Raw genomic sequence first — 13,505 nt, forward strand, 5'->3', positions numbered from 1 at the left:
CTGGGCAGGTTGGCTTCAGATCCAGTTAGCCTCCGCTCATAACCCCCATTTGTTTCCCCACCACTCCTTCAGGACCTACACAGCAAAAGCACTCTTACAGTTTTAAAAAAAAGTTCTAGGTTTTTCCTTTAAAAGGTCTTCCCTTTTTTTACTGTAAGCTGTTCAACAGTGGAATAGACTGCCTTGAAGCATGGTGGACTTTCCTTCATTGGAGATCTTTAAACAGACGTGGGATGGCACCTTTCAGGAGTGCTATATGGCAGGAGGTTGGACTCTATGACCCTTGAGGTCCCTTCCAATTCTTAGGATTCTATGGCCCCATTCCCACTTACAGATAAATCAGTGTGCAATCTGAATTGATGGATCCATTTGACAGAGGAGAATGGTTCCCACTACATTTGCCCCGTTCACATTTTCCCCCACTACATTTGCCCTGATCAAATTTTCCCTCCAAAATAATCCACCTGTGGTTCCCATTTGCAAATGAATCGATTTAAGATGGTTCAGTTCCAGCTGGATTTGAATCGATTCCGATTCACATGTGGTTCACATTTGTGCAGATTCGAAGCAGAAAAAATCAGCGTCAAAAAGGCATGGGTTAAATGGGCCTAGCGCATGGCTCCCCTTTCGAAATCGCTTCAGCGATTCGTATTAAGTGGGAACTAGGTTGTTTGAACTGGTTGAAACTGATTCACAATCTGATTTAAAAGGTAGTAGGTATTAGGCCTATGACTATGATGGCAGACATTAGACTGAAATTCCCTAAGTGGATGGTTCTTGAATCATGAGGACTAACAACAGTTTTCAACAACATTCTAATACAAACAACATTCTAGTGCAGCATTCTAATAAAACTGCGGGACATTCAAACATACAGTGGATTGTCTTATGTTCTACTTATTTCCAACAAGTATTAAAATGTCTTTGGCACATAATAAATCTGGAGATGCCAGTGGTTGGGTATATAGATTTACCTGAGTGAGCCACCCTCAGCAGCTTTGGGTCAAATCCAATAGATCTGGTCTCCTCTGTACGAGCAAGAAAGAAGTTGACCACGCCACTGGTCACCACACAGTGGGGAAAGCCTTCCAAACGGTGGTAGGAGCCAAATCTGAGGTGTAGACAGCTGCTCCCTTCTCCTTCCTCATAAATGAGTTGGAACTTGTAATCATTTCCTTTAACAGAACCACCAACCTACCAATAACACAGACTCTTGTCAGCACTATATCGTCCATTGCTTACCCAGGTTTCAAACACATCACTGAATCTGCTTGCCTGGGTCATTAAATAGGCTAAGACTAGTTGTAATCAGCCATATTCTGTGCAAACTTCAGAGTTCACTGGAAGCTTCAATGAATTAAGTAAAGCAGAGATTATCAGCTTTTGGTCTCCTAGAAGTTTTGGTTTCATTACCTAGAAATCTTCCCATTGCCCATACTAGCTGTGGCTTATGGGAAGTAAAGTCCAAAACATCTTAAGCACCACTGCAGTATAGGGAGACAAGATTCAATGAAATCTACCTGTGAATCCTTGCTTATTCCTGGCATATTTTTGCTTTCTCAACCAGTGCCCATGGACAGTGAAAGGCTAGCTCTTTCATGAGGTCTATAAGAATATTTTGAAAACAAAAGGTGAAGAGGAGGGAGTTGAAATTCATGGTATTTTAAATTCTGTATTCAAGGTCAAATATTGTTCTAGTGCAGCCCAAACAGTTCACCATCTAGAACCAAATTAGGGTCATTGGTCATGAAATGCAACTTGAGGAACCTTATTCATGTGGCAACATTTGTTGTTGGTAGTAAGCAGATCCCCAAGAGTGGCTGGGATAACCATAAGAATTGTGATTTACAGTGCAGAAGTGGTTTTGTTTCCTCATCCACATACAAAGGCAGCATTCCACAGCAAAAATAAACTCTGGGATGATTTGGGGGATGGGACTATCAAGCAACAGTATCTAACAAACACCAAGATCCAGATTAAATGTGATAACATATTTCAACATATCATATGATTTACCCTTTAGCAATTTGCCTTTTGGCATAAAATATACCAAGGCGACAGTAAGCTGCTGTCACTGCCCTTTCCCTAGCACATGATAAAACAATGTGATGCTAAGCAAGCAGTGGAACCAGATTTGGAGAGATCCAAGGACAAATATCTCTATTAAAGCTGCCATTTTGAGTTGACTGGCTGCATTAAATGAAGATATCTGTGATTAATTGGGTAGCAGATATGTGCACATGCACAGGCATGCATTCATGTATATGTATCTTCCTCCTGGTCTAGACAGACATTCACACACTTTATTTATGCGTACATTTAGGCCCCTGCATCAGGAGACAAAAAGTTCCACCATAGTGGAACTATGACATGCCTTGCCACAAACTTTCCTGAACCTTCCCATGTAGTGGCCAGTGGAAAGTGGAGAACAATAGAAAATAATCTGGCTCTGTGACAATAGCAGGACTGCTAGAGAATCCCTAGGAGCTTTGGGAAGATGCTTTAATCAATGTGCATCTGGCTACAGTCACATAGCCAGATGCTTCTCAGTTGTTCTCTGCTCTGTGCTGTGACATGTGGATGCATCACTTAAAATCAAACAAATATGACTTTTATAGAGAACTATTTTAATTATATGCTAATTTATGCATATTTATTTGCTTAACCAACTAAAATGCAAGTCATTTAATTACACCACAGTCTTACAGGTTCTTAATATCCACAAGCCCAATTGAACACAGTATCAGTCTGGTTTCTGATTAAACATGTATCAGACTGCAGCACAAGTATTATTTAATTTGTTGTGGTCTAAATACAGCAGCTTCGGAAGGAAGTTCCTTCTGTTATGAGGTTACAAGACACATGTCATCAGAAACCGCCACTGGTCTCGCAGTAGGTTAGAATTCAGATCCATTCAGTTAAGCACAAGTTCTTCTAGGAATATGATAACCATTTTACATTTTCTAAGATCAGGTTGAGCCATAAGAAGAGGACACAATTGCTGGAAGCCAAAGGCATTGAGACATGATCAAGTAAGAAATTGAGGGGATAGTGGACACACAGATTGACCCTGTTGTTTTCCTCTTTTCATTTTCTTAGGGCTATCGAATGCTAACTTACCAGTAGGTCTTTTAATTCTTTCTTACCTTTTGAGGTCACTTCCTTCTTCAAAGAAGATAGTTTCTTGGCTCCTTTTGTATAAGGAGAGGGAAACCTTGTGGGATCCCACCTCCAGTATTGCCTGCTAGCCTTCCCCTACTCCTCCATGCTCTGCAGCATTAGCATAACCAAGTATAGCAGAATTCTTTTATTTTGCTCCATTTATATCCTTGGATGGGTTGGCTGAGATGATTTGTTGTTCTTGCTATGTGTCATAACATCAACTGAGATTTATTATAACCATATGAATTAGCGAACTTCAAGATATCCTGTAATTCCTAGATCTTGCAGACTCAGGGCTGTGGCTTCCTTTATTTAATCAATCCAGCAGAAGGTCCATGACCTTCTATTACTATAAATACCAAATATTCTTACAATAATAAAACAAGCAAGGACAGTAAGAGTGGTAACTGTCTTAACTTCATACCACATCCAAGTTGCTGTTCTCCAACACAGCCACAAATTCCTCAATTTTGGTATTCTCAGTGAACAAGAAGTCGTCATCCACCCAAAGGTAGTATTTAGTTGTGACCTGAGAGATGGCAAGGTTTCTTCCTGCAAACCAACCCTGATGAAACAATTGAAGAAGGAGCATTAGAACACATCAAATCCTCCCAACACTGCACAGATGAAAACTGGGACACATGTGGTCAAACAACATCAGAGTGTGGTCAAGATGACAAAAGTTATTAATGAAAAACACACAAATGAGAAAAGGCTATTGCAGTTTGCTTTTGTTTGAGTCTACAGGGAAGGGCAAACTTCAATCCCTCCTCTCTTTTGCTGAGTTAACTGAGTGCAAACTTCTTGGAACCTTGAACTCAGTTTGCATCAACTGAAGTAAGCTGAGGACAAAGGGAGAAAAGAGGGAGAGGAGAAGAGAGAAACTGGGACATTTTAAAAGTAGCTAGAAAATTGGGAGAATAGAAGACTAATTGGAACTGTCCATGCCAAATCAGGACAATTGTAGGATATGATACACTGAAGCTGTCTCAATGTTGTGTTTCTGTTAAGATTATCTTTCCTTCCTGAACAGAGAAGCAGTTCAGCCACTGATCAGGTACTACACCAGAGATTAGAACCCAAGGCCCAAATCAAGCACATATTCACTGAAAGAACAGGTCAACACATAGACTCATAGAATCATGGAGTTGGAAGAGACTGCCGCAAGGGCCATCCAGTCCAACTCCTGCCATGCAGGAACTCTCCATCAAAGCATCCCCAACAGATGGCCATCCAGCCTCTGTTTAAAGACCTCCAAGGAAGGAGACTCCACTACACTCCGAGGGAGTGTGTTCCACTGTCGAACAGCCCTTACTGTCAGGAAGTTCTTCCTAATGTTGAGGTGGAATCTCTTTTCCTGGAGTTTGCATCCATTGTTCTGGATCCTGTTCTCTGGAGCAGCAGAAAACAAGCTTGTTCCCTCCTCAATATGACATCCTAAAATTCCATGGATTCAGTAATTCTACTAAAATTGAATTTAGACCCCAGTCTTTAGAATATTTGTTGTTGTTTTGTGTGTCTTCTGACTTCCATTTCTGACTTCTGTTGAACCTATTGGGGTTTTCTTGCAACAATTTTTTCAGAAGTTTTTATTTTTCCTTTGCCTTCCTTTGAGGCTGAAAGGCTGTGACTTTTCTAAGATCAACTCATGGGTTTTCATGGCTGAGTGGTGATGTGAATCCTGGTCTCCAGAGTTGGGAATCCAATGCTCAAACCACTACAGCAGACTTGTGACTTAAGTCTTTAGGCTGGTAATGTGTAGCTGGATTCCAGATGATGTTGGACTACAGTACTAATAATCACTCACCCCTGTCAATGGTGACTAGAGCTGATGAGAGTAATGGTTCAAGAAAATCTCTGAACAAGGCAAAATAATGCAGTTGTGAATCAAAAACTAGCAGCCCTCTCCCGGTCAAATGCAGTCATCTGAGAGCTTACTATTTGCCATAATTGCCACTGGGAAATATTCCAGTGGTGAAAGTGCCAGTACAGTGCTGTTGCTTCCTATAGCAGAGGGGGTGAGCCCAAGCTGTTTTTGTGAAAACTCTAAACTGGCTTGGGGAACCTTTGTCCCTTTAGATGTTCACTCTACAATTCCCAGGAGCCTCAGGCAACATAGCTAATGGTAATTGCTGCCTAAAACATCTTCACCCTGAGGCCTAGTGGCGTGGGAGGTAAAGTAATATAACTTGTTCTGGTATTCATCAAAAGCAACAGCCAGCCCTATATAGCCATACATTTGGGGTACCTTTGCAAATGGCATGATGAAGTGTTCAACATTAGGCTCTTGAATCTTCTCAGGATGTTCACTGTCATCTGCCACAATTATGGTTATATCTGGATAATACTTCCTGATGCTCTTGATAAGGACCCGCAGCTTGTGGTAGCGGAAAAAAGTTTTAGTTGTGATGGTCACCAAGTTACGGATGTTGTTATCTGAAGCAAAAAGGAGAGGAAGTAAAGGATGAGCATACACAATGAGAGACCATAAGTAGTTTGCATTCAATTCTCAGCAGCAGAGGGATGAGGAGGGGGCAGAATTTTGCCCTACCCATTAGGCTTAGGCAAATACAAACTGCTATAGCCATTTGTGTTGTTCCTCATTAATAACTTTTGCCATACTGACCACACTCTGATGTTGCTTGGCGATGCGTGCCCCAATTTTCTTCTGTGAAATGTTGGAGGATAGTGATCTGTGTGGTTTTGTTTCCCTGAACTGTATTTGGCGACCTTCTTCTGAAGCTTTAAACACAATGAAGCCCATCAAGCTAGTCATGATCTCTTGTAAGGCTGTTGCAAAGATGTAGTGGGAAAAACGAAAGACATGTATGCCATCTTGAGCTCCCTGGAAGAAAAGTGAGCTATAAATGAACAAAGATATCATGTATTTGTGATTCCAGGAACAAAAATTAGTTCCAAATGCTCTATCCCTGCCCTTTCTTAATTTGTGTGTCAGCTTTGGCATGAAAATCTAGACTCATATTAAGCCAGAGTTTTCCCATTACATCCATATGGGTCAGTTTACCTTAATGCTAGTTAATAAACTGGGCCTGACAGGCAAACTAACATTTAAGCAAAAGCTTCCAGGTTCAGATGAGAAGAGGGAACTCTGAAACTAACACAAGCCATGAGGCTTGAACTGAAACCAGCAGACAGTATAAAGAGAAGTGACAGAAGACAAGCTGGCTTCAGTACATGTTCCTGAACAAAGTTTTATGAATAATTAGAAAAGACAATACTGCTTAGGAAAATGGAAGGCAATAGAGAGGGAGACCACATGCCAGATGGATAGACTCAATCAGAGAGGCCATGGGCCTGAGCCTGCAGCAGTTAAGCAGAATAGTGGAATATAGGAAGTCTTGGAGAAGTCTCATCCACAGGGTTGCCATAAGTTGCAGTTAACAACAAAGATATGATGTGATAGTGAGCTCAAGGTGGCATAAATGGTTCTTTTGTTCCCTACTTTATCCTCACAACAATCTTGTGATGTGTATTGGACCAAAAGAGAGTGACTGGGATGAGATCACCCAGTAAGTTTCATGGCTCGGTGAAGACTTGATTTCCTAGACTTCCCAAGCCTCAATCCAATATGCTGTTATACCACACTAACTTTCTTTGCTTTCATTGGCTTCAGTTCTTCAAATGATGAGTTCTGTTGGCACAGTGTTGCTACCTGAGTATGTACCAAGTCTTACCTGGCCCTGGATCGTACAGCTTAGGCATGCGTGGCTGGCGGATGGTCACTGGAAACCTCACATGGTGAGTTTCCATTACAAAGTTAACTAGAAAACAATGGTAGAGAGATACAAGGCTAATTAGTAGTCAGTTTCATGGCTATCTTCAGCATTGGCCTTACCATTAGGCAGAGTGATGTGTTTGCCTCAACAGAGAAGTGACTGTAGTTAGATGTTTGGGATGTTGGAAGACAGAGGTGTGAGCCATAACCATGGAGAATGCCACCCCAGGAAAAAAAGGTTTCCAATCCAATCAGCTTTTGAACATGGAATTAAAGTTCTGAAGTAAAAATACAATTTGGCACATTTTGCAAATCTATTCAATGCAAGGAAGGGTGAAAATGAGGTCCATTTGATACATTCAGCCCCCAAGGCCTAGGGACACAAAGGGAACTTTTAATGAGCTGAATAACATTTAATGAGGAATTGATTTAAATTTATTTTAGTTGATTTTCACATATGCAGTTAACATTTATATATTAAAAATTTAATAGTCCTTTAAAAACCAGAACAAATCCCCAAACCCAAAAAGTGTTGTTGTTGTTGTGTGCCTTCAGGTCATTTCTGAAGTGTACTACTACATAAGAATCTGGCAATCCTCTGGCAGGAGAGGTTTTTATTCATCGATATAGAGATTCAATACCCTGTTTTGCTGTAAGGTGGCTGATAACAAATCAACAAAATCAACATGACACTTTTTAAAACATCCCACACAAATAAATGCAACCACAAAAACAGAATTACTAAAGAAGTAAGCTAAAAAATCCTAAAAAGGATGTTAAATGCCATTGAAAGTATGAGTTAGTTATGGTACACCTGTCGCCTAAGAGATCACAAAGAGGACACAAGTAGAGCTTGGGCAAATTACAATTTTTGACTACAATTCCCAGAAACTTGCAGCCAAATCCTCAGGGCTTTATTGACAATAAGATGTTATTTTTAATATCTAGTGAAATGAGGAAAGCTTGAAGTAACCATGTGTGACAAGACTGTTCAGTTCAATTCTGGTATTTTATTTTCTTTCAAAAAGAAAACAAATCCCTAGCTCTGAATATGTTTAGGGGCAACCTGTTCAAGGTATTTTGTATTTGCCTTTCTAGTTAAAAGACCTTGGAGGTTTAGTAAATGCAAGCAGAACTGACAAATATGAAGTCTTCCCACCCCAAATTTGAAGGTCACATGTTTAATCCGGTTGCTGGAGATCAATCTGCCTTTACTGTTCTGCAATCAATTTAAAAAAATAAATAAATTGCCCAAATGTTTTAAAATGAGACACACAGGACAGTCAATTTTAAAACTGCCAAGACACATGCAAAGATTTTACCAAGAAATAAACCAAGTTCCAAGAGGCTGAGAAGTGACCTTCACCTCCAAAACACACCTTTATATCTTTCCAACAGTTAAAAGCAACATGCTAGTAAGTCCCTGCTTAAACTGAGAGCTTGCAATGTCAGTGTTTTGGACTACATCTCCTAGAATCCCACATCCAACCTGTAACTTTCTCAGGTTGTGCTTTACCTCCTGCAGTAATCTGAATGTCAATTTATGTATATCAGAAATGTACTCAAACATTACAAGAGAAAGAGAATGGCATATCCTTGTAGTCATGCACATCTCTTGGCATAACTATAAGGGTGCTGAACTGTATTAACATGTGTGTGCATTCAAGTCACCTGTTGACTTATGGAGTTCCCCTCATTTCATAGGGTTTCCTTAGGCAAGGAATACTCACAGGTGGTTTTATCAACTCCTTTCTGTGAAGTATAGCCTACAGCACTGATATTCATTGGGAGTCTCCCATCCAAGTAGTAACCAGGGATGATCCTGATTAGTTTCCACAGATACTTTAAAAGGAATCTGCAAGTGAGCAGATTGGGATGTTTAATGTGGTGTTTGCCAAAATACTCCTCCCACGTGGGCTGTAGAGTTTCAATCAAATCACAGTATGTTGCAGATTTCTTCTACATTGCTATATCAGAGTGTGGGTCAAATTGAAGGGCAAACCCTGGAGCAGAGGGAGGGCTTGTATGGTAGCAGAATCAACTCACCAAAGTCCACTGCGTCAAGTAAATATTCTGTACTAGTGTATGTGATGTGCTTCAAGATGTGATTTAGTAGCTCTACATCAGAAGTGGAGATAGTCAGTTTTTTCTTTCCTCTTCCATGCACTGTGTCATTGGGAACATCAGCAAGTGTGTCTAGAGTACCAAATGATGCCTCTAGGAGCACCTAAAGTTTTTTGAAGAAAGCAAATACAAAAGGTTAGGAGCAAATAAAATTTCCCCCTCTGCCCAGTGGAGTGCAGAAGGTACGGACTAAGCAGGGGGTTACACAACTGCTCCTCAAACATCTCTGTTTTGGCAGAAATTGGTTGTGGCATTTGCCTGTGTCCCATTAAAATGTTGAAGAAATTTGTGAGTGTGATAAGGCTCAGCAGAAGGAGAAAGGAGATGCATTGAGGCTGTGTGTATAATATTGTAATTTAAACATATAATTTTATTTTTTCTAGTTATGTCACAACTGTTACTATGACATTCAGTGATATGTCCTGGTGGCGCAGTGGTTAAATGCCTGTACTGCAGCCATTCACTCAAAACCACAAGGTTGCGAGTTCAAGACCAGCAAAAGGGCCCAAGCTCGACTCAGGCTTGCATCCTTCCGAGGTTGCTAAAATGAGTACCCAGACTGTTGGGGGCAAATTAGCTTACTTGCTAATTAGCTTACTTGCTGTTCACCGCTATGATCTTTGGAATAGCGGTATATAAATAAAACAATTTATTATTATTAATTATGTAGGAATTACAATTTGTGAGTAACATTAGTACAAAAACATTACTAAGGATTCTATATGTTGTTGTATGGGAGGAGGTAAATGTGTGTGGGGGGGTGACACCAAGAGTTACTGCACCAGATGACACCAATCCTAACAATGCCACTGCTCCACTTAAACCAAATTAGTTAGAGGTTGGAAAAGTTACTTCTTACAATCTTCGGCAGTTCTCACATTCCACGAGCCAACATGGGACTTGCAGTCCAAGCAAATTACCTACCTTTCTCTTTTACAACATACACATTATTACTCCTTCTCCCTATGATTATTTAATTTTATTTTCCAGACGTTCCAATAAGCTCTAAATATTTCGTAGCCATTTGAGGAAAAAATTACCAGCTTTTTTTTGGCCACTGTTTTGGACTAATCACAAGGTAAGGAGAAAAGGAGTCAACAATGGGCCTGAAACCAGCAGACAAGTTACTGCTACTATTTTATTTATACCCGCCTCTCCCAACAGATTGAAGTGGCTTACATAGAAATAATATGGCAGTTCATTTCCTCTTTAGGTGAAATTGTTTTGCAACACTGCTTTTTAACAGTGCTGCCAACATGTCTTTCTTGAAGAAAACATACTTCCACCTATCATATTAAATTTATCATAATGCCATCAGAAATACACTAGATCATTGTGCAACTTCATTCTGAGGGACATCTGGTGAGAGTACTGATTCAGTCTGTTGTCCAGATGGAAACAAGACATATAAATATTTAAATATACACATAATAAAAATTTAAGGCCCATGCTCTTCCTTCTAATAGTTCTTTCCCTTTAACCTAGACTTGGACTCAATGATTTTTCAAACAGGACAGCATAAAACTGAGAACTGTCCTTTGTAAAGTAGGACCCATGAGTATCCAACTCAAGTTGGGTCAGCTTTGGAAACCAGTTTTCGACCCTAGGATCATCCTGGAGCTGCACGAATATGTAAAAGAAAAAGAAAAAGAAAGAAAAAGAAAAAACTATTGGTTTTGAAAACTGGTATATTTTATGGCAATCAACAAAACTGTGTCTTTCTCCTAAGCAAGGCCCATGCAGATGAGAAGGATCTACTCACGAAAAGTCCTCTCTTCCTCTCTCTTTTTAAATTAGAAGACAGAAAAGACTTTCCCTCCCAGGCAGCCCTAAAATATTTTGGGCTGGCCATGAGTGCCAGTTTTGCCTGTGGAACCGTGCCAACATTCAAGAGTAATCCAGCCTTCATAGCCTGAGAATTTAGACTTTTGATAGTTGTGCTCTTCCAGATTTTGCAAGAGAAACCAACCCAACTGCATCACCTCTTTCCTCGCCCTTACAGTATCTAGACTTGTAGTTGTACCACATTCCCGTTAAAAAAAAATATAAAACATTACATTACCTTCTGTTTCTCGGCATTTTCTCCATGGAAGCCAAGCCCTTGAACAACAAAAGCAAAGAGAAACTTTAGGCTGGGAACAAAAAATTAGCAGAAGGCACAATTCCATGTTCTGTTTTCAGACATTTATGCTGCTGCCATCACATAGGACCCTTTTTTGGGTCTGGTGTGGCTGATGGGTGAGTGGTAAATGGACACAACTAACTTTCCTGCCAGACCCGGAAGGCAGCCTCTTCCCACCAGTGCCTGCTGCCATGGGTGGGATGCCACTGCCACCTTGTAGCTTTTTCAGGCAGAGATGCTGAGTCAATGATGAAGATAGATTACTTTCTTTCCCAGCCAGCCAGCAGACCTGCCAGACCCAGAAGGCAGCCCTTTCTCATCAGTGGTTGCTGGTGAGGGTAGACTGTTGTTGCCCCATGGTAGCCTTTTACCCACTCAGCATTCCAACCAGATGAAGCTGCTGGGTGGCAGCAGCACCCCACCCCCATTATCTTGTTGTTATTGCTGTTGTTTGCCTTCAAATCGTTTCTGACTTATGGCGACTCTAAGCCAGCAGCCACTGATCATAGAGGCACCCTGCCTGGTGGGTGAGGCCAAGGGGATCTGGAAACCATGCCCTGTGAGGAGAAACTTAGGGAGTTGGATATGTTTATCCTGGAAAAAGGAGATGATATGATAGCCCTCTTTAAATATTTGAAGGGGTGTCATATTGAGGATGGAGCAAGCTCCAAAACAAAAGACTTGGAGCAATGGATTCAAATTACAGGAAAAGAGATTCGATCTCAACATTAGGCAGAACTTCCTGACAGTAAGAGCTATTCAACAGTGGAACACACTCCCTCAGAGTGTAGCGGAGTCTCCTTCTTTGGAGGCCATCTGTTGAGAGTGCTTTGATTGCGTCTTCTGTCATAGCAGGAGGTTGGATTGGATGGCCTTTGTGGTATCTTCCAATTCTATGGAGATTTTTGCATGCCTTTTTTACCCGATCTAGGCAGGGCTGGGCACAGGCTTAAATGGGTGAAAACGGACACACCTCTGTACGCATTGCATACCCAATCTGGATTCCTGGCAGACTTTTCGAAGAACAATATTATCCTGTACACCAGAAAAGTATGCCAGGAGTCTGGATCGGGTTCGCAATGTGGCTGAGTTGGACATGGAGGCGTGCAATAAGATCCATTTAAGCCCGTGCCCAGCCTGTGCCCGGATCAGGCGAAAAAAGGCATGCAATAATCTATGAGATTCTTGGGATGGATGGAAGCAACTGTTCCATTGGGTCTTCTCCCTCTTCTGATGTTTCACCTGGTTAAGTCTGAACCCTCCACATTCCCTAATTACAAATGTGATACTTAGTAAGGTTGAAGGCCACAGCTCTGAGCCACCAAGACGTGAGCAGGGCAGTTGATGAAAGAGGAACTTGGAGGTCTCTCACTCACCGAATCATCATAAGTTGAGGTCGACTTGGTGGCAATTAACAAGTTAACTTGGGTCAGACAACCTCTGCCTTACAGAACCAGAAAGTATCATGGTTAGCATGGTTCCCTCACTGTGTAATTTGTCTGATAACTACTCCTCCATTATTAGTTTTTTGTGGGTTTTTTGGGCTATGTGGCCATGTTCTAGAAGAGTTTCTACCTGACGTTTCACCAGCATCTGTGGCTGGCATCCTCCATTATTGTTGACATACCTGGAATTATAATGGTGTGTAAAGGCATCACCTCAGCTCCTTGAATAGGGTAGCTTAAAGGGATGTTTGGCTGAGCAACAAGGACATCTTTTTTCTCATAGGAATATCTAGGCCAAAGCAACAACAACAGAAAGATGACAGCAGTGAGGCAGATTTGGAAGGAAAAATAATCTTCAAAAGCCAGATCAAAGGATGGGAGCAAAGGGAGATGAAAACAGAAGCATAGAAAAAGTGCAAACACATATACACATACATACACCCTTACTGACTGCAAATTTGGAACTACAGTTGTCCCTCTGTTTTCATGGGGGATCTGTTCTGGATCCCCCTGCAAAAATGGAAATCCGCTGATATTCAAGCCTGTTGGCTTGAATACCGAATAAAGGTTTTAACTACTGAAGCTTGAGGTTCTGAACTTAGTTTCCTGACAGATATGACAATAATGCAGGAAAAGCAGAAGGCATAAGCATAAGAAAGAGAGGAAAACCGTATACTACATGTATAGACTTAATCAAGGTGGACAGGGCCCTGAGTCTATCCAACCTGAGCAAAGTTGTGGAGGATAGGGTGTTTTGTAGATATCTCATTTATAGGGTTGCCATAAGTCAAGGTCGACTTGAAGGCAGTTATCAACAACAAAGGTGCCTTGGGTGTCATGCTGGGAGAAAGATGGGATCTAAAAGGAAGGAAGGAAGGAAGGAAGGAAGGAAGGAAGGAAGGAAGGAAGGAAGGAA

The 13,505-nt window shown here is 41.1% G+C and overlaps 1 protein-coding gene across 4 annotated transcripts in view; it reads right to left on the reverse strand.

The window, feature by feature from the left end:
* B4GALNT2 (beta-1,4-N-acetyl-galactosaminyltransferase 2) overlaps positions 1-13,505 on the reverse strand; it is a 38,816-nt gene that overhangs the window by 2,487 nt on the left and 22,824 nt on the right. For 2 of the 4 annotated variants that reach the window (XM_042475302.1, XM_042475301.1), the window contains exons 4-10: positions 12,772-12,878; positions 11,085-11,122; positions 8,945-9,125; positions 6,858-6,944; positions 5,411-5,598; positions 3,587-3,727; positions 975-1,194 (exon numbers count right to left, since the gene is read on the reverse strand). In XM_042475302.1, coding sequence (XP_042331236.1) covers positions 975-1,194; positions 3,587-3,727; positions 5,411-5,598; positions 6,858-6,944; positions 8,945-9,125; positions 11,085-11,122; positions 12,772-12,878 — 962 coding nt within the window. Of the gene's footprint in view, positions 1-974; positions 1,195-1,520; positions 1,606-3,586; positions 3,728-5,410; positions 5,599-6,857; positions 6,945-8,944; positions 9,126-11,084; positions 11,123-12,771; positions 12,879-13,505 lie in introns of those variants that run through there. The other 2 variants (XR_006104653.1, XM_042475303.1) reach the window with 2 other exon arrangements.

The sequence above is a fragment of the Sceloporus undulatus genome, chromosome 6 (genome assembly GCF_019175285.1).
Source record: "Sceloporus undulatus isolate JIND9_A2432 ecotype Alabama chromosome 6, SceUnd_v1.1, whole genome shotgun sequence".
NCBI lineage: Eukaryota > Metazoa > Chordata > Lepidosauria > Squamata > Phrynosomatidae > Sceloporus > Sceloporus undulatus.